Below are 21,441 nucleotides of genomic sequence, written 5' to 3' on the forward strand. Positions count from 1 at the left end.
CATGAATGCAACTACAACATTTTCTCTACGTTTCTATCTTTTTAAAGATAAACTTACCAAATTTTATAAGATTTATAAAATATATTTAGAAATATAAAAGGATGAACTGAACTAAATTAAACTAAAAATAGTAATCCAATTTTAATATTATTAAATTAAAAAAATGGTTGTTCAGTTTGAAATAATAGATGCGAAAACATACCCAACAATGAACATTTATTTGTCCAAAATATTATGTTTGAAATAAGATACCTAATTAGATGAAAACATATGTATAAATACAACATTTTGAACTTCTAGGTGTAATTACCTTATGAACTCAAAATTAATCAATGAAGTTTTGAAATATTTCTTAATTTGTTTTCTTATTCAATTCTCAATCTCTTAGCACATTCATTTATTTTATATAATGTTATCCAAAATAACATATATTAAAAGTTTAAAATATTAGAAGTATTTATTAATGCAATTCCAGCTTTATATTTCTTTTTCTCAGAAAACATATATCAAATTATAAAAACTTGTATAAATATATTTACAAATCTAATAGAATGGACCAAACTTAATGAAATTAAAGTAACAATTTAATTTTAACTTCATTAAAAATTATTGTTTACTTTGAAATTAAATATGGAGCTCAATAATACCATACATGAATTGATCCAAATGATTATACATGGAATTACATATCTAATTAAGATGAGAACATAATGATAATTAATATTATTTTCAGGATATAAATTAAAATAATTTGAAAATTATGAACAAATGTATAGGTATTTATATCCATATAATGATACCTAATACAAGTCTATTTATTCATCATAAATATAAATTATAAAATTACTTTAAAGTTATAAAAAACATATGTAATATTTAATAATTATTATAATTTGTTTATTTTATAAGTATTTATTTCCGTGCATGAACACGGGAGAATTACCTAGTAAATAAGAGTTTGATAAAAAAACATATCCTCACATACAGCGTTGTGCTCCTCGGCCTGTTTCCTTTTGGATCACTCAGCTACTTTCACTTCACCGACGTTTGGAACAAATACCGTGATTGTAGTAGACCGACGCTGAAAAATGTATAGTTGCTAGTCAGATACAAAACTCAAAAACGAATTAAAACCAAAAGCATGAAAAAGAAAAAAAATTTACCGGATGTTTAGCATGAGAATGGTCTTGTGGATCAAGAGCTGACTCGTGTCTCTCCCTCTTTTTGCCTCTCTTCCTCTTTGGTATATTAGGAAAATTGGTCATCTAATGAATTATGTCTTTTTTTTAGTGTCATCTCACCTAATTTTCCTATAATATACACTTCAATTAGCCGCCATATAAAATGTTTCCTATCATCCAATAAACTTTAGAGAAGAAAAAAGCCATTTTAATCAAATGTTTTCTAAGATTTATTTGCTTTTAAGCTACATTTTTTATTATTCTTTTGTGTGAATTCTACTATAATCAGATTTTACCATTGATAATAACTTATAACTATCATGTAGATGTGTAAAAAAACACATCCTACAATATGTCCAACTATGTACACCACTATAAACTAAATGCATTCTGGTCTGAAGTTAGAAATATGCTTGGTAGTATTACCCTGAATGAGACAATAAAAAAAGCAGAGATATTCTTTTTGTTATGTCTGATATGAATAGATTTGTGGATTAAATGCATAACAAAGAGGTAAAAGATCTGCTTAGACAAGAGTGAGGGAGGAGGGGGATGAGTTTTAAGAGATTTCACATGAACAGGGAGACAAGGAAACGTTGCAAGCTGAGGCCCCAAATCCAAAACAAACATTACAAAATAAATAAGACTTTGATAAAAAGGCATATCCTCACAGACAGCGTTGTGCTCCTCGGCCTGTTTGCTTTTGGATCACCCAGCTACTTTAACTTCACCGACGTTTGGAACAAATACCGTGATTGTAGTAGACAAACGCTGAAAAATGTAGTTTCTAGTCAGATACAAAACTCAAAGACGAATTAAAACCAAAAGCATGAAAAAAAAAAAAAAAATTACCGGATGTTTAGCATGAGAATGGTCTTGTGGATCAAGAGCTGACTCTTGTCTCTCCCTCTTTTTGCCTCTCTTCCTCATTGGCTCTGGTTCCTCAGGTAGAGGACGACGAGATGACATTACACCCAGTGTTGGTGGTGCAGGTTGCTTCATCATCCCCGTTGAAGGCTGACCAAGATGAACTTGGCATCCCGGTGGAATGAGGCATTGTGGCACCACATGATCCATGGAAGCAAAACAATCCACAACATCCACAAAACCATGCAACCCGATGCCCACTGCCTCCTCATGCTCACGATCCAGAAAACAGAACAAACCCTCAAGAACTGTGTCCATACAATCAACACGTTTTTTGCAAGGCTCTAATACTTGTGCAAACCCCTCAACACAACTTGCATACAAACGGAACTTTCTACCAGTCGGCTTCATAAACTCAAACTTAGGTGTCTCAGCCACTCTCCTCCTCAAAGCTCGCTCAAAACTCGTCCCATACCGCACCACAAACTGCGCCGTCACCTTAATAATATACTCTTCCCGGAGTGTGGACCGCCCAGCAGGAGATGCAAGATGGTCATGTCTTCTTTGAGCAGGATCATGAGTAACTGAAGGTTTCATTGGAGGCAGCAAAAGCGTATTAGGCAGCCTGAGTGTTGGTGGGATCATATTCATCAAAACGTGTACAGGTGCTGGCACCACAACAGAATAATATTCCTCCTCCACGTGAGCAAACCAGTCAACAAGACCCACAAAATCATGCAAACCAATTCTCTCCCCCTCCTGCGATTGGAGAATCTCGAAAAACATGTCAAGAACGGTATCTGTATACGCAGCGCTCCTCTTCATCCTTTTGCAGGGCCTTAATACACTTCTATACGCACAAAGAAGGCCGCAATAGAAATAGTGCCTCCTGTCACCAAAGACCATAAACCCAAACTGAGTGTTCATAACAACTCTCCTCCTCAAACCCAGCCGGAACTTCTCCCCGTACCGCTGCACGAACTGTGCTGTGAGCATAATAACACCAAGCTCCCTGACTGTGATCCCCTTTTCAGGGAACTTAAAACTACTTTTGAAACGGTAAGGCCGAGCTACTCCATCAGGTTGATCAGTTCCATCTAGATTCTCATCATCAGCCTTATGGAATTCAGTAAGAAGCTGACATCCCCGTCGTTTCACCATAGTCGAAAGGTGTTCAGGTTGTGGAGCGAAAGCAAGAAAGAGGCTTTCACTCATGTGACTAAAACAGTCAACTCCACCCACAAGCGCATGCAAATCAATAGCAGCCGTCTCATCTCCGTTTTCGAGCTTCTCCAGCTGGAGAGTGCGGGAGAAAAACTCAAGGGCGAAAGCCGTAGAATCGTCACCGTACCACAACTTGTCGGAAGGCATTATAACAGTGGAATACACTCTAACAAGCGAGCTGAAGAACTTTGAACACTTGCAATCACTTGGCTGCAGAAACTCAAACAGAGGGTTCATCAAGACTACCTCCATCAAATCCCGCCGAAATTCTGAGCCATACCGAGCCACAAACATCGCTGTCAGCTTAATAATACCCAGCTCCTTGAGCGTGAGCTGCTTCTCCAGGATTTCATATGAACGAGGTGCATCTATTAGCTCTGGTTCTGTATCATCATCACTAACAAGCTTCGATGGCTGCATTTGAGGCCATTCGTACATCATCTTCGAAAGGTGTGGAGTTGTTGACATGACAGTAGCAAAGGCGTCATTATCCCTCTGGGCAAAAAAGTCGACACCACTCACGAAAGCATGCAAGTCGATCAGAGCCATCTCATCCCCAGCCTCCAGCTTCTCCAATTGAAGACGGTCGAAGAAAAACTGAAGACAGAGCGGCATATCGTCATAATCATCATATCTCGTCCAACACTCACCGGGTGGCAGCACTAACGGCATAATGCCACCACCATCTCTCATCAGAGATTCTATGTATGGCCTTATTACACTGGCGTAACCACGAACAAGCCCACCACAGAACTTAAACCTGCTACTAGTCGGCTTCAAAAAATCAAACTGAGGTTTCGGATTCTGAGCCACATGCTCCTTCAAAGCTCGCAGAAAGTGCATGTCATACCGCGCTATAAACTGAGCAGTGAGCTTCATGATATATAAATCCTTGAGTGAGATACCAGGAGGACGACTGAACGAACTACTCCACAGAGTACTATAAGTAGGCAACAGACAAAAGGCTTCTTCTTCACCATCATCAGCTACAGAGCAATTATGACTAGCAGTAGCCGGAGGAGCATGAGGCCTGCTGGTAACCTGAGCCACCTCCTTACGGTAATAATTAAGCTTATCCTGGTAGTATGCGTGATAAGGGTCTGACCTCAACAAAAAGCTAAATTTTTCACCATTATCCTTATTAAGGGCCACCAGCGTCTTCTCAGTCTCCAAACCCTTTTGGGAAACCAACCGAGCAACATCCTTGATAAAACTTGTCTTCTCTTGTCGCTTTGTAGCCATTTTTTTTTTCTCTACAAATCAATCTGCATAAGAAACACTACAATCAGATTCTGGAAATAGACAACATGATAGAGATCTATTGGAGGAATTGGACAGAGAGAGAGACGTATAACGCCGTACCTCCCACCGCTAGACCGGTCGTAAAGTCGATTGGCAACGAGAAACGGCAACTGTGAGATCTAAAGCTTCGAGATCGACAACACAACTTGAGATTGTATGAACCAAGCCCTAGGGATTAAACTGGACTGCTATTTGTAACCGAACTTCGTCAGTTGGGCCTTTTACTTATTGGGCTTATTATTTCATAGCTTTATGACATGCACTTTTTTATGTCCTAAAGACGTTAGTGGATGTTTCTTGGTCGCATGATAATTTAAGCACGAAGATGAACTCAACGGAACAAACCCCTCAACATTCATTTAGAAGGAAATGCATGTACGTACGAAGCTTGAGCCCTTTCAGAAAAAAATCACATGTACCTGATCACATTGTTTATAGTGAAATCCATACTCTTGTAGCATTTGCTGGATAAGTTAACTCAGAAGCAGAAAGGAAGCTTTGCTCTAACAATGACTGCTGCAAAAATGATCCAAAGTTAGCAATTGAATAAAGTGAAAATGTTCTGAAGACATAAAAAGGAACCACCTCTCTCCATATGTCGAAGTAAAAATAAGCAGCTTCTTTATGCCTCCGTGGTACAGACCATATTGAGGGTTCTTCATTTAGACCTGCTCGGTTTCATCTACGAGCAGCTTACAGTCATTGAGGAAAGCAACATGATTATATCTCACTGCTCTCATTTGTTGTACAGCCATTCGCTATGTTACTGCTTCTTCTAATGCCGAATTTGTAGAATGTATAGAGCAGGATCCTTCTTTGCTACGCATAAAACCATACAGTACCATGAGCCTCCTTCTGATCCTTCCATGAGCCTCCTTTCTGCTTTCGCCTGAAAGCTGATCTGTTTGTTGTGTTCTTTGGTTGTATCTCCACACTGGTGCTTGTATCACCCACTGAAAGAACGTCTGATGCAAAGGAGTTGTAGCAGACGATCCATCATCACTGGTAAGATCACGCAAGAGAATAGTTGAAAGCTCATCCGATAACCACTGTATCCACAATGTATGTGTGTGTGCCTTAATGCACAGATCTCGCATAGTTTTATTAACCTCTTCAAGGTTTGGACTTTTCTTCTCTTCTGCCATAAGTAGTGCGGCAACAGCTAACGAACTTTTCTTCCTAAGCTCGGTATGCAACTGCTTGCCAGGACTGTCCGCAGTGTTGGAGCTAAACCCCCTCAGCAAAAGATGATAACTTATCAGAAATTGCAGTCGTTGTTTGTATACACCACAATCTTGGAGAACCGAGAATCAAGGGAACGTGTTTCGAGTGGTTCAGCAATGCAAACAAAAGTCGTCCCATAAAAACAGATTTCTCAATTCTTATATAGCAGGTGGAATTGCCTCACAGAGAAATTGGAGTTCTTTATCAACATCTGCAAGAAGTGCTGAGACACTGTGGAGAAAAAGATCCTTCAACCTTCGGACCTGTGCTGTCTGGCTCGAAAGAAGCTTAGGAGGTCTTCCAAAACACTTTGGCAACGGCATCTCTTATTCAGGACCAAAGTACGCATTAGACAACTTTTGGAAGTCGCTTTCTTCAGGTGATGATTTATTTCGGGACCAAGTTTCTTTGAGTTAGGCTCGATTAACCAGACACCACCACCTGTCGAAGGTCAGTTTTATGTATGCTTGGAAGTTTTGATCTTCTCACCAGTGATCTGGCTAAGAGCATAAACCGGCTCTGCCACATTGGACAGCTTTAGCCAAATCCTCAGATCTGGAGTCAATAGTGGATTTCATTCTCGACTCCAGTAAAAGGCCTCAACCTCAAAACGTTACCAGTCTTAATCATGCAAAAAGAAACCTTCTAAGTTAAAACAGTAACATACATCCATAATAATCCGCCTCTGCTGCTCATCTGGACGTTTGATCAGGTTGAACAGTGTATGGGTCAAGGAGTCTCTTGTATTGCTATCTGGATGCCGCTCGATTGCACACATCATCAGGGGAAGAAGTTCCTATCGGTCAAACAAACTCCTTGTCAAATATTCCATCCACTGTTTTGAACGATATTGAAATAAGCACTCAAACCTCTCGATGATTTATATGATACACGGCTGGAGTCTGCTGCCACCTCTCTTTGATCAGGAATTATATTCTTTATCTGTTCCTCCACAAGACCATCTTCTGTTTGCGTATGCCCTTTCTCATTAGACATAGAACTCTCAGAAATCAACCCACCATCCTTTTCGACTGTTGGTTTCTCAACTTCGACTGGCAGAGCGCTTTTCTGTTTCTCGACATTTTCCACGGATTGGGATTGCACAGAATCACTTTCACTAGCTGACACATATTGACCAGCACAAGACCCTTCAATATGCATTTTAAGAGATGTGATCTCTGCTCTGCAGTCATTGAGATTCCTCCTCTGATGCTCTAAGGATTGCTTTAAACTTTGCACCTGAATACTATCAGTGTCATTTCAGGTATTTGCATTTCCAGGTATGAAAATACCCGCTTCTTTACGGAAACTAGTCTATAAAAAAAGACTACCTGCTTTTCTCTGTCCCTAAGATCCTTCTGAAGTGATTCAGTAGACTTGTTAAAAGCACTGATTTGCTCTTCGAATATTTCTTTGCTCTTAAGTAGCCCACCCTTTTCTTTGTTTAGCCTCTCAATCTCTTTTTTCAATGATTCATTCTCCTGAAGCATGGCGATTTTCTCCTGCATCCAATTATGAACAATGAGAATTCAAATTCATATCCTAAGAGTGGATTTTTATCCTCACAAATCCTCAAAGTGCAACTTTAATGGTCAGTACGATTCTCAAATACAAAAAGTTACATTTAAAATCAAGATCCTGTTCTACATATTCACTCCGCAATCAGAATAGCAGAGGGAAAATGAGAGAGAAGTGAGTTCTGTATATGACAATGATGTGAAAGATCTAAGTTTCGAGGTAGTGATATTTCTGACAGCATCAGTTTAATTTGAAGTGTGTACATGAAAATTAAGCCATCAGGATATAACCTCAGCTGCTTCTGAAGTTTAAGAAAGGTACTGACAGTAATAATAGGGCAAGGCATCAGGCACACACGCTGGACTGTCCTGCCAAACATCCAAGTTCTGGTCTGTCACCTGATAAACAGATCATACGCAATGACGTCAAATATCTAATATTAAAAAAGATAGATCTCAGGAAGCAGGAAAAGGTATAAACATATTGACATAAGATTAAGATACCTCCTCCTCGTAAAATGTCATTGCGGTAAGCCTGTAACATGCTAGAAGAAGATATTCTTTAACCGCACAGTTTAAGTCTCGACGTTCATTGTTCTTCAAAGGCCCTATCTCAGTGAAGGAAAAATCTTTTTCTTTTTCCGTTGGATTTCTGGTCTGTTGTCTCCAAATTCATCTGCCTCCAACTCTGAGAAATAACAAACAATACAGGAGAAATTTTGGTGATTTTGTTGCTACAAAACAACAAAAAAAAACTAATACACATTATAAATGAATAAAATGATGCTTGCGGAGAATATACCTATGCCGAAAACAGCTACATGGAGAAATTCAAAATAGAACAGGAGATAGCTAACGCACAGAAACTGAAAGCTAGATAAGCAACTTCAAGATACATTCAAGTGTCTACACTTGATAGTAATTTACTTTTTAAGTCAGGTAAACTCCCCTAATGGTCGATCATCACTAAGATTTCTGCAATCCTAGTTACCAACTTCATGTCACACCCTAAGAACTGATTGTTTATGCACACACATTCATCTAAGTAATGTACCTTTTAACTTATCAATGGAACAATCAGATTTCTTCTGTCCTTCAGCTTTCAATCGTGCAATATCCTCCTGTGCTAGACGAAGTTCATATTCACTAATAGCTACCTTCTCCGATAACGCTTCTTTCTCCTCCAACAAGCTTTGCGGATCAGTAACTGCATTGCAATTAGTAACAAATTACTGCTTCTTTAAAAAACGTAACACTACTTCACAACGACGATCTAACCACTATAAGCGAATGACATATTATAACAATGCGAGGCGAAGAATCGGCGAACCTCGAATCGAATTATACCGAGAAATCTGATCGGGAGGGAAACGAGAAGGATCGGATAAGAACTACTTGAGGCGGATTGTTTGGCCGTCGCGGCCATTGTCGAGGAGCTCGTGGAGAAGCTCAAACGCCGTTAAGAGGTAGTTCTCTTCCATCAGGAAGTTCACAACGAAGTTGCACAACGACGATCGCTCCACGTTCATGTTTTATGTTTTCTTCTTCTTCTTCCACAGAAAACCCTAAAACTCGATCAGAGGAAGCTCCTCCTTCGTTCCAATGTCACCACCTGCATTCCGATATAATAATTCAAAAAATATCTCTCTCGATTCGATCTGATGCGCGATCGTGTCCGTGCTCTCACCGGAAGAGAGTGGCGGTGATAGAATCAGGTGCGACGATGTACTATACACCGCGTGGATTTAGTTTGAATCAGAGATTCCAATTGGTACAATGTGAGTTATAAGACCGTGGACGGTTATGATCTTACCTTCGTGTGCGTACCGTGTGTAGGTGATTTCGTATATGCTTAAGAAAAACCAACGTTATTCAACCCCCAAAATAATAAAATTAAAACTTCAAAAGTATTTTAATTTTAATCTTTATAAGTTGAATGCTGCCTTTAAGAAAGGAGTGAATGCTAAATTACAACTACCCTAATATATCATATAAATGTTTTTTTTGGGCAAATCATATAAACTATTTATAGAAATGCTTTTATAATAATCAATTTGTCTAATTATGATTGAAAGTTTTAAATCATATATGGATGTTCTCGATGAAATAAAACCTCAACTTTTATGATAAAAAAATGTATACAAAATATGGTTTGTTATTTTTTCCTTTTTTTCTAGATTCATAATGTGTTGGTTATTTAAAATTATTTTATTCTCTTTGATTTATTTTTATTAACTAGTTTTATGTTAGTCTTCCAAAAATTTAGTTTATATGTCAAACGGCAATATAATATGTTTTTATTTTGTTAATTTTTATCTTATTTGATATTTAATTCTATTTTATTTTCGAAGTTAAGCAATTTTTTGAAAAATTGCTTAACAAAGGAATAAGAAAAATTACAGCTAATTTTAAACAAAGGAAAGTCATCTTAAACCTTTAATAAGAAAAAAGAAAATCATATTTTGAAAAATAACAAGTGATATCTATTTTGAAAATTATAGCTAATTTTACGATAACATGGTTTATTTAGTCTTCAAATACAATAACATGTACATATTTATATTTTTAAATAATAACAATTTATATTAAATATTTATTCGAACTACTTAAACTATTTGTTAATTTTCATCTCGCCCGTATGACGGACCGGTCATAGTAATAAATAAAACGGTGATTTGATATATTCTAATGCTCTTAAATAATATGTGGATATTTTCAGTGATTTATAGCCTAAAATTAAATATAGTGTATGTTATTATGAATATTTTCATTAGCATATAGACTAAACTCGAAAGGCATATGTTTTCTATTTATATAGTTATAATTGTTTGGAAATATTCAATTTTAAAATTAATTATTATAACTACTTATGTTAAATTTTGAAATTTATTATTGATATTAATTTATTTTAGTTATATACGACATACATGATGAAATTACCTATACATTATTTGTGAAATGATTTTGTCACATGTTCTCTCCACAATTATTTTAGCAAAAATAATATGACATGACTTATAGTTTAATATAATAAAAAAAATATAACATGAACAGTTGCATTTAATGTTAATTTATGTTTTTGGTAAACTTTTTAAAATATAGTATTAATTTATATATTACGTTTAGTGCCGATTTATATTTTTGATTTTTTTAATAGAATGTGGTAATAATTCATAAATCATCACTAAAATAAATATATTCGGTATTATAAATTTCGAAATATCATTTAATTATATACTTTAAAATATTAGATGGGGTAAGAAAACACCTAGTAATATAATAAATGATACTAAACTAAAACGAGGGTAATGAACGGATGTTAAATGTTACTTTGAATAGTTTTGGATGTTTATTTTAGTAATGTTGATGAACGGATTTGTGTAGACAGTGGATATCAAATCAAGGTGAAAATGGAAGAAGAGTTGGTATAGAAACGTGCATGAAAAGGTTCATATTGTGTTGGTTATTTAAAATTATTTTATTCTTTTCAATTTGTTTTTATTAATTAGTTTTATGTTTGTCTTCCAAAGATTTAGATTATACGTCAAACTGCAATATAATATTTATTATTTTGTTACAACTTATCTTATTTAATATTTATTTCTATTTTATTTTCGAAGTAAGCAATTTTTTTGAAAATATTGAAATTTTAAAAAATGATAATTAAATTTCTAATTTGTTGCATCATGATTGAAAGCTATAAATCATGCGTGGACATTTTGTCTCAACTTTATGAAAACTATATTTTCAATTCGTGCTGTGCGAATTTATTTTACTAATCATTTTCATTTCATAATAATTTTTGAAATAAATACAAATGGTTTATCTGCATTTTATGTGAAATTGTATTCAAAGTATGCTTTATTATTTTTCCTATTTAAATTTTTATACAGTTATATCCTTGAAATAACTAACAATGAGAAATGTGTTTGCATTTATAAATGTGCTTATACTAATCATATTTCTTAAAATATATTCAATATATTAATCTACATAGGATTTAAAACGGCCAAATGTATTTTGACAAATTTTTAATATTTTTTTAAAAATGTCAACATTAGCCAAAAATATTTATTCTATGCCGCTTTGCAATATTTTACGTGATGTTCTTTAAAATAAATGAATAAATAAATAAGGGCTTATTTGTCAACTAGCCATATTTTAATTGTAAATTAAGTAAATGTCTTTGATTTTGACATAATGCATTTTCTAGCTTTTGTACCATAAATTATCGGGTTCTATCTTTTGTTTTTGCAGGTAACAGGGAAAAAAGCAGAAGAGAGTAACGTGGTCAATAGAAAAAATAATCATCCACATATAATTTTATTGACCACATACATATATATTGAGTGTTCTATTCTATATCACCGAAATAGTATAAAAATTATAACCTCATCTACAACCTCTAAATACTAAAATATCCCATATTAATCCATCTCAATCCCACACAATCCATATACTATACCATAAACTCTAATCAGTAAATTATAAACCCAAATATAAACAAAGAAGTTAATATTAACCCTAACCATATTCCCTCATCTTATAAATACTAAACCCTAAACTCTAATTACTAAACCCTAATCCAAATATATATAAACCCTAATCCAAATATAAACCCTGTCCCAAATATAATTCCTAATCTAAATGTCAAAATCTAAAAAAAGTACATAATCTTTATAATATTAATTTAAATTATATAATATTAAACTATACACTATAAATCATACTATATTTTACAGGTTCAAAACATGTAATGATAGTGAGAACTTAAAAAAATTATAAAATATATTTCTTGACAAAATAGAACACATTTTAGTAACCGTCAAATGAAATGGAACATGGTAAAATAGTATAGTAACATAATATACTATCAAAATCTAAAAAGTACACAATATTATGTAATATTATATAATATTAAAAAATACAATATAGATCATAGTTCAATTTTTACAGATTCAAAACATGCAAGAATAGTGAGAACTTAAGAAAATTACAAACTATATTTTTAAACAAAATATAACATTTTTAGTAACCGTCAAATGGAATGGAACATGATAAAATAGTATAACAATATAAAATATTGCATAATAAAATATAAAAGTACATATTGTTTTACATTCTATTCTATATGCATATAATATAATAGAACACAATAAGTTCATCTTCTCCAATCAATTTTGGGTAATTAACAGAGACAAAAGATAAATACTTTATTTGACGAATCAGTACTGTGAGACGAAACAGCGGTGTGAGTCGAAGTGCCGATGTGAAGGGAAAGAGATTCACGTTGCTTCTTCTCACCACTTAGACTGTAACAACTACTTCTCGCAATCAGTTTCAATCGGAGAAGATAAATAATGGAGGATTTCAGATGAAATAAATTTAGAGAAAACCGATAGTCCGATGATGTGCAACAAACCATGGATTCGACATAAACTTTTTACTTTCTCAAAAGTCACAAAAAGGGGTCTGATTACGTTTTCCATCAGGTTATGCCGGTTGAAAAAAAAGGGTAATACATTATTATTATGTATATATAAGGGCGTGTATAGGAATGTTAGGAGAATTGGTTACTGAGTGAATTATGCTTTTTTCAGGTCATACACCCTAATTTCCCAATAAATAAAATATCAGATGCCTTAAACGTCATCGTTTCTCTCCATTTCTTGTCCCTTACGTTACACCTGTAACTCGATGATATTTTCGAGACTCTTCCCCTTTTATCTTCCAAACCTGGCCGGCGGGGTGCTTAGTTGTACGTTACATTCACTGATGATTCTACTTAAAAGTACCGATACACGTGAGTGTGCTCTACAGTTTCTTGCTAAGGTGATCAATGCCATTGCGTCCAGAGGTCATATACAGGTTGTGATCATCCCTCAATAAAATAGATATTTGCTTCAGGTCTTTATTATCCCTTTTTATTTTTCTATTCTCGCTCTCATCAAGTTGGTATTTGTCTTTTCTGTTCAGTCCAGCATTTTGCATACACTAATAATATAAATATCTTGTATGACAGGGTTTGTTGTGCTAGCTCAAGCATGTTTTGTAATCTCAGTGCGGTCATGCTCCGGCTCTGTCAACATTTTTTTGGACCCGCATTTAAACTAAAAGGGATAAGATTGATCCAGAATATGTATTCTATGGTCATCGTTTAAAATTAAAGTATGAGTCTCGATCGAGATAATTCGAAGGCTATCTCCTGACTGGATTCTATATATTCACGATCCGTAATAATATTTGTTCAATGATCGACACCAGCGACTTGACTGCTCTCCATGCATCATCCGTGGAAGTTTCTGAGTGGATTAACAAGGCTAATACGGAAAAAGCAAATGACGCTGGAAAAAAGGGAATGAAAATCGCTTGTTACAATCCAAAGAAGCCACAAGTTCAAATAGTAATGCTTCTTGGCATAATGCAAAGTCAACAACCAAATACACTTTCATTTGTGAATGCTTCGTTATGACTGCAAGGGTCCTCAATTTGGGTCTCCTAAAGCACTCTCGGACTTCTAAACATGTTACTCAGGTAATCATCATTATGTTTTCCCGAACTTGGAATATTACGGAGATATGATTATGATAAATGATTTAACCTTGGTTCCTGACATATGATCTTTACTTTTCTCTTCTTCTTTTTTTTCGCATAGCGTAGGACATCTCGAGAGGTGAAAACAATCTTGCAACGTTAAAAGCCATGAGAGATCAATCACCTTCTCCACAGTTAGAACTTGACATAACCAGAATGTGAAAGGAATTAGCGCTGTATTCTCAGGAAAAGCTTTGTCACGAGGCTCAAATATTAAGGGTTTGTAATCGTATTCTCTGATCTCACAACATCTTTTCCTGTTTTCTCTGGACCTAGGACATGATAGTAATACTTATTTTATCTCTGGCAGGTGCCTAGTCACCGAAATACGTGGAGACGGGTAAATTCTTAGTGACCTTACCATGGCTTTGAATTTTCACCATCATGTGCCAATGTTATAATCTTACCAAATTTGATGGGTTGCAGATTGCAAAAGAGGAAGAGAAGGGCGTGTACTTGAACAAATCGAGGCAGAGATGTCGAAATACTGCAGAGTGGGAGCAGAGGCCAGCGCAAGAGAGAATGTTAGTGGACTACACTTTTTATACCATGCTTCCGACATGATTCATGATGCCTTAAAGAAGTTTATTTTTCCCTGGAGATTGTTAGATTCGACACGAAGCTGGCTAATGAAGATGTGACTATGCTTGCATTTATATCTGAAGAGATCACAGCCCCTTTTCTACTCCCTGAGATGGTTGAGAGGGTTGCGAATATGCTTAATTACTTCTTGCTACAACTCGTGGGTCCACAACATAAGTCTTTAAGCTTGAAAGATCCTGAGAAGTACGAGTTCCAGTCCATGACAGTTGCTTAAACAGGTTAGTGATTGCTATTCTTACTCAGCCTTCCCACCAATACGTGTTAAAAGAAAAAGAAAAAAAGCTGACGGAACTTTTGGTGAACTCTTAAGATTGTTCGTATCTATGTTAATCTCGCAAGAGGAGACTCGGAAAACATATCCCCCAGTGCCATATCCAGTTATGGAGGGTCATATATTGTATCTGTCTTTCTCTCAAGTGAACAAAACAAATTCTTGTTTTTGCAGCTGTTAAACGCAGGAGCAGATGTGCTTAGGAGAATAGGTGAAGATGGAAGAATCATTCAAGAGTTTATGGAGTTGGGCTCAAAGGCCAAAGCTGCTGCTTCCTAAGCTTTGGATGCTGAAGCTGCACTTGGTGAAATACCAGAAGAGTTCCTCGACCCTATTCAGGTATTTTTTTTCTGTCTTACCTAACAGAAAACTAAGTCTTGTTACAGAAACATACCCTAATGTCTGATCTTTTTTTTTTTTTTGGCAGTACACGCTAATGAGAGATCCAGTGATACTTCCAAGCTCAAACACCACAGTTGATCTAGCCATCATTCAACGTCATCTTCTCAAGTGACAATGTAAGCAAATCTTAACGCATTTAATTACTCATTTAGATATCTATAGTCATTTAAGGGTGTTGGCTTTGTATCTGATCATGTTGGTTCTGCTGACATCGGGTGAGTTGAAAGCGAGAATCGATGCGATCGCATCAGTCTAAGAAACGGGCAAGTGGAGAAGATGGCAGCAGCAGCAACAAGGAAAGGATACAGAGTACGAGTAGTGATATGTTAATCGATTTGTCAATGTATATATCAAACAAAATTAGCAACCCTCTTTTATTAACCTTTGGTTAGGCTTTCCTTATTATTAGGATTGTTACTTATTTTGCGCTCTTAAGTGTTTTTGTTTAGGGATTGTTGTTTCCAAATACCATTTATTTGATGTCATGGGAAAAAGACTTGCTTCATCCTCATATCTGAGGTCCTGTACTTTTAGTTTAAATTATTTCCAAATTTATCTTCCCCTTTGATCCTCCAAATCTGGCCGGCGGGGTTACAGCTAAACGCTATGACTTTGAAGTTTCATCTCGGTGGACGCTTCATCACTTCATTCACTTCCTGGAGTGGAAGGGTCATCATCAACGAGTCCTTGGTGAACCGGAGCGATGAAAACTGAGAATGCACATGGAGTTGCTTCCAGCTGTTTACACCAGAAGGCGATGGAAACATGCCCTTTCTCTTTCTAACCAAAAGTCAGAGGAATCTGCAGTCTCTTTAGATTTCATCATATATGATGCTTTGTAACATTTCTCAGACATGGGTGAAAATGGACAGGCTTGGCTTAGCTTCCAGTCTGGTAGAGAGTGTGGACCATTACAGAAATACCGCGTAGATGGAGCAAAATGTGGTCTTGCTCTTGCTAAGTAAAGAAAATGCTTGTGTCAGTACATAAACCGAGGATCCAGAAAACCAACACATTAACCAAACATACTCAGTCAATACAAAAGCCAAACCTAAGCTTAGCAAGTTTCACAATAGATAGATGTTTTAAAATAAGAACCATCACAAGTACACTACAGAATAAAAAAAAACACAACCAACTTGTTATGACTTCAGCATCCCCCAATCCACTTCAGTATTCCTGTTCCCTCAACTTCCCACCCACTATCTCCTCTATCACCTCTTTGTTCATCTGCCGTATCAGATTGCGCGGACCTTCTTGTGTTTTTCTCCACTCCCTAAGATCCTTCAGAAACTGCCTTGCATTACATGCAACTCTTCTTCGAAGCTCCAAGCGCCACTTAGAAGCCCACTCACCAGTAGACACAGTCATCCCAGGAAGAGTTTCAACAAGCTGCTTACAACCTTCTGAAATCTTTTCAAAGTATTTGGTCACAGCATAAGTCCCCTTGATTGAAGGGTTAACACACATAGCAATCTCCGTGGACCGTAGTAGTTCCAAATACACGTGCACCTGAAAATTCACAACCAATTCCAACAGATTATACATAAGTTCTAATATTAGCATTTGAAATAGATAAATTCAGAAATTACATACATCGCTGATTATCTTAGGAAGAAGACAACCAGATGAATGAAAAGCATTGTAGTGGTTAAGGAGATAGCCAGCTTTGAGACAGTTGAGCTCTGAGGCTAACTGTATCAAACATTGATGAGTGTGCACGTTAGCTTAAGGTGTTCAACAAGAGAGAGTCAATCCATATATTTTCAAGTATTAAGATACAAAAAAAAATCAGAAACCTCTTCAAAACTTTTCAGAGTATGGTTAAGGTCTGATATACGGTTACGTATTTCCGGTTCGGTGGAGAGAAGCCAATCCTTCCACCTCTTGTATTCCGAACACAAAGCAGGAGCGTGTGCAGGGTAGATGTGACACTGTAATAGAGTAAAATTGTAAAATTGTTATAATTTACAATAGAAAGTAAAAACAGAGAAAGTTGAGATATTGATACTCACGATGTTGCAATGTTCCATTCTGGAATTGCTCCAGAGAGAGAGAAAAACCCAGAGAAAGCCAAATGGATCAGAGATTTTGGCTTCGATTCTCGCGTCATTGTTGGAGAAGATTTTACCAACAAGCTGGGCTCCTAGTGCAGTTGCTTTGTAAACTGCAGCATGGACGTCTTCAGTTTCGATAACATGTTCGAGCATTGCATTGGTTCCACTGAACAATGACACAATCAACCGAAGCACAATCATTAAGAGAAAATAATCAGAAAAAATCAAACCACAGAAGCAGAAGCATTATGACATAATCAGCATAATGACACAATCATTAAGAGAAAGAGAGAAGCTCACTGAGAAGTTTCGAAAATTCCCGAAGAAACAGAAACGTGGGCACCAGCAATGAGCAGGTTGTAGACGAGATGACCATCAGTGTTGGTGAAGCGGTTGACTTCCAAAGCACCGAATGCGTCGGTGTAGAAGTCAATGGCTTGGTTAATCTCTGTAGGATTCACCAGAAGATGTAGTTGTGAGGTAGAAGTCATGGCTCTACAAATCGATCTGCATAAAAGAAACACAAACTTAATATAAAAGCACTATACAATAGAGAGATAGCGAGCCTGAGAGAGCGAGGGATAGAGCGTACCTCAGTAGGTGTGTCGGCCGTTAGACAGTCTAGACGCAATTTTGAGATCCTCTTGAGAACGCACCCTAAATGGAAGTAAATTGGATGGGCTTATATTTAGATGATAATTGGATGGGCTTATATCAGGGCTAAAAAAACACACTGTTTTCATTTCAGAAAAAAATGGAAGTAAATTGGATGGGCTTATATTTGGATGATAATTGGATGGACTTATATCAGGGCTATAAAAACACACTGTTTTCATTCCAGAAAAAATAATGGATGATTAAGTACAATTAATTAACTCAAATCTCTTATATATTAAGGATAATCAGGATTTCGAACGCAAACAATGTATCCTGACAAGGGTCCAAGGATAACACCCTTTGGGCCAAATATAAAACCTCTTTTGGCCTTTGCATGGAAACTAAAGTGCTCACCAAAGTTGCGGTATTTTATTTGGCAAATCCTATCAGGCACATTACCAGTGTTCAAAAATTTAAAGACACGGGGTATTGAATGTGATCTTCGTTGCAATATATGTGGAGCTGAGGAAGAAACAGCGCATCATGTTCTTTTTGAATGCCCACCAGCTTTATCAAGAATTTCATCTTCACCAGGAAATATACCACAAAACAGAAACTTGGGCTTTATCAAGAATTTCATCTTCACCAGGAATTTTTCCATCAACATCAGTCTTCACAAGTTTGGATTATCTATTCTGGAGGATACCGAAAGAAATGGATTCCAATTATTTTCCTTGGATTTTGTGGTATATTTGGAAAAATAGAAATGATAAGATTTACACAAATAGAAATGGGAATCCGTAGGAAATACTGCGGATAGCGGACCTTGAAGAAACGCTCTGGACAGAGGCACAGTTATTGATACCAAGTCCTCATGGAAATGTTCAGTCACCTACTGATTGGCAAACTTTGGGAGCCAATAGAGTATGCTTTGTTGATGGATCTTGGAAGGAACAAGATGTATTTACTGGACAAGGATGGTATTGCCGAAAGATAGATTCAGAAGACAAGATGATGGGGGCCATGAATCTCCGACGTAGCCTATCTCCTTTACACGCAGCATGTGAAGCGCTGATTTGGGCAATGGAGTGCATGAAGACCCTGCAGTTCTCAGATGTGGTTTTTGCTACGGATTATTCTCAACTGGTGACGATGGTGTCCTCACCTGAAGAATGGCCAGCATTCACTACGCATATGGAAGAATTTCGCCGAAGTAAGACTTTCTTCCCCAATTTCACCATTCGACATATTCCAAGGGCACATAACACAATGGCGGACAAGCTTGCACACGGGGCAAGGAGTTCACCTTCAGCTATGTTATATGTTGATTCGATACCTCCGGTTTGGCTTTCTGGACCGGTGGAATCACGATAGAGTAGAATATTGTTGTCAAAAAAAAAAAACATTAATTTTAATGCATTCACACTAATTTCATCACATGTCGCTCTCACAGTCAATTTAAAAATCGATTGAATATAATTTTTATAAACTATTTTTCCTATCCTTAAATAAAAATTATGGAATTACCAAATATGACTAATATATATGATAATTAATGATTCTAATAAATAAGATTCGATAAAAATATATATCCTCCATCATTTTTTGTATAATTTTATATTATTAAAATAAATTAAACAATCAAATTAGCTATAAAATTAAAATTTATATTTTTTCGTATATGTTATATTTTGAGTTTAAAAAAATGATAATAAATTACTAAAACTGTTAAAATTATTATGTTAGAAATTAATGATCAGTGATTTATATATTAATTGAGAAGCATTACAATATTATTTTGTAGTTATGTATCATGAGAATGAAAATCAGAATTTTTAGAAAATAGGTTGGTCCATCCTAATTTATATAATACTTTTTATTAAATTAACTATCAAATCGATAAATAGTATACAAAAGAATATTCTCGCATTTTTCTTAAATAAAAGCTACAGAATTACCTAATAAGATTAACATATATATGACCATTAATGAATATGAATAATAAATATTTTGATAACAATTTTTGTATCTTAGCTCTTTTTGTTTCATTTTATATTATTAAAAGATATTAAAAGATTTCTTATATGTTATATTTTGATTTTTTTTAAACAACCATAAATTATTAGAAATTTTAAAATCCCACTTTTAAAATTTTGTGATCAATGGCTTAATTTGTTTTGTTATAACAAGATAAAAATAATCATAAAATTGTATTAATATTGATTTTAATTAATAAATATTAAAATTAAATATATATATATATATATATATATATATATATATATTATATATATAAAACAAGAAAATTATGCTGCATCAATTTAGTTGTCCAACTGAAACCCTTTAAAACTATGTGGAAGATTAAGGTAAAAGTATTTCGATTTTGAAAACAATACTAAGCTGCTGGTTCTAAAATCATTAAAATAGTTCTCAATGATGTTAAAGTAAAATATTAAAAAAATTGTAAAACATATTTTTGTAAAAAAAATTTACTTGATGACCGCATTATGATTTTTATAAATATAAACAGGGTGATAAAAATTTAAGCTCAAATCGATCAAGCACACCATAAATTCAAAATAGATTTCGGTCTACTATTACAATTAAAAATGCTCAGACCAACATATATATAACTCTATAAAGAAAACACAATTGTATGCATATTAAAAAAAATCAAACACATATACATATTTAATTTGTCAATACTATATAGTTTTAATTTTTCTTATATAAGTTCAACCTCTTATCCTAGTGAAACTAGTATAACACTGAGAAAATAAAGTTTTGGTGGAACAGTGATATTTTAGGTGGAAATGATTTTTTTTGGGTGAAAATGTTAATTTTGACAAAGAAATAGTCATATTTCATATTAGACTATATGTAACAAAATTTGGAAAAAAATGTAACAAAATTTTGGTATTTTTATTTTTGATATGTGTAAAATTAACATTCAGTTTTTTAGTATTCCAAATTTATAAAATAAATACAATAGGTTTTGCGTCCAAACTTACCATGATTAGGGCATGACTGGTTCTCCAGTTATCATCCACAAACGCAGTTTTTTGCGGTTCGTAGCGGTTGTTGACGTTTCGAAACAAGCACAAGAAACGCTATAAATCGTTTAAATAGCTCCGAACCTCTTAAAATTAAAAACTTGTTCCAGCTAGCGTTTGCGGTTACGAGAAGGTAAATTTTTTCTTTAAAAACAAAATAAATAAAAATAATACTAAAATTATCCAATAAAAAGAAATTGAAATAATATAAATTGTAAACTGTATACTTATTATATTTTAATTTATATTATAACTGTAAGTATAGCTACTATCCTTTAAACAAATAACTATTGAATATCGAGATTCAAAATTATTTGTTTAATATTCAATAGTTATTTATTTAATATTCACTGGTTTATTTTCATATTTTTAAGTAACTAATACTAAATGTCAGATGAATTTACATTCAAGACATTGAAGATAGACTTGGTATATCCAAGAAATGAAGGAAAAAAAGGAGATTTGGACAAGAACATGGCAATGGCAGAGAAAGATGGGAGTATGCCCTGAAACAATCTCTTTTTGCTATATCTGATAAGAATAGACTTG

At 34.9% G+C, this 21,441-nt stretch overlaps 4 protein-coding genes and 1 long non-coding RNA gene across 8 annotated transcripts; 2 read left to right on the forward strand and 3 right to left on the reverse strand.

Moving 5' to 3' along the window:
- Positions 1-1,691: 1,691 nt before the first annotated feature.
- Positions 1,692-5,316, reverse strand: LOC130494249 (uncharacterized). 2 transcript variants are annotated; one of them, XM_057002927.1, is made up of 4 exons: positions 5,160-5,316; positions 4,635-5,087; positions 2,034-4,537; positions 1,692-1,952 (listed from the first exon to the last, which is right to left on the reverse strand). In XM_057002927.1, exons 3-4 carry the CDS (start codon positions 4,512-4,514, stop codon positions 1,890-1,892), a joined length of 2,544 nt encoding a protein of 847 aa, XP_056858907.1. In that variant the 5' UTR covers positions 4,515-4,537; positions 4,635-5,087; positions 5,160-5,316; the 3' UTR covers positions 1,692-1,889. The 2 variants fall into 2 exon arrangements, with proteins under 2 accessions (XP_056858907.1, XP_056858908.1); XM_057002928.1 differs by lacking the exon at positions 5,160-5,316 and having other exon boundaries at positions 4,635-5,090.
- An 805-nt stretch (positions 5,317-6,121) lies between these two features.
- LOC108839622 (uncharacterized) lies at positions 6,122-9,070 on the reverse strand. 2 transcript variants are annotated; one of them, XM_057002929.1, is made up of 7 exons: positions 8,646-9,070; positions 8,370-8,522; positions 7,820-8,003; positions 7,642-7,714; positions 7,130-7,300; positions 6,668-7,037; positions 6,122-6,594 (listed from the first exon to the last, which is right to left on the reverse strand). In XM_057002929.1, exons 4-7 carry the CDS (start codon positions 7,693-7,695, stop codon positions 6,548-6,550), a joined length of 642 nt encoding a protein of 213 aa, XP_056858909.1. In that variant the 5' UTR covers positions 7,696-7,714; positions 7,820-8,003; positions 8,370-8,522; positions 8,646-9,070; the 3' UTR covers positions 6,122-6,547. The 2 variants fall into 2 exon arrangements, with proteins under 2 accessions (XP_056858909.1, XP_018467876.2); XM_018612374.2 differs by having other exon boundaries at positions 6,122-7,037.
- A 4,904-nt stretch (positions 9,071-13,974) lies between these two features.
- Positions 13,975-16,030, forward strand: LOC130507971 (uncharacterized). 2 transcript variants are annotated; one of them, XR_008942625.1, is made up of 6 exons: positions 13,975-14,128; positions 14,220-14,249; positions 14,336-14,433; positions 14,519-14,730; positions 14,958-15,122; positions 15,211-16,030. It is a non-coding gene; the product is annotated as an uncharacterized LOC130507971 (long non-coding RNA). The 2 variants fall into 2 exon arrangements; XR_008942624.1 differs by having other exon boundaries at positions 14,336-14,730.
- A 151-nt stretch (positions 16,031-16,181) lies between these two features.
- Positions 16,182-17,979, reverse strand: LOC108839626 (uncharacterized). The gene is made up of 6 exons (XM_018612382.2): positions 17,835-17,979; positions 17,543-17,749; positions 17,201-17,408; positions 16,985-17,119; positions 16,782-16,880; positions 16,182-16,697 (listed from the first exon to the last, which is right to left on the reverse strand). The coding sequence occupies exons 2-6, from the start codon at positions 17,731-17,733 to the stop codon at positions 16,356-16,358; spliced, it is 975 nt and encodes a 324-aa protein (XP_018467884.1). The 5' UTR covers positions 17,734-17,749; positions 17,835-17,979; the 3' UTR covers positions 16,182-16,355.
- Positions 17,980-17,996: 17 nt separating this feature from the next.
- Positions 17,997-19,213, forward strand: LOC130508669 (uncharacterized). The gene is made up of 2 exons (XM_057004285.1): positions 17,997-18,002; positions 18,644-19,213. The coding sequence occupies exons 1-2, from the start codon at positions 17,997-17,999 to the stop codon at positions 19,211-19,213; spliced, it is 576 nt and encodes a 191-aa protein (XP_056860265.1).
- Positions 19,214-21,441: the final 2,228 nt, after the last annotated feature.

This window comes from Raphanus sativus, chromosome 2 (genome assembly GCF_000801105.2).
Source record: "Raphanus sativus cultivar WK10039 chromosome 2, ASM80110v3, whole genome shotgun sequence".
NCBI classification, from domain to species: domain Eukaryota; kingdom Viridiplantae; phylum Streptophyta; class Magnoliopsida; order Brassicales; family Brassicaceae; genus Raphanus; species Raphanus sativus.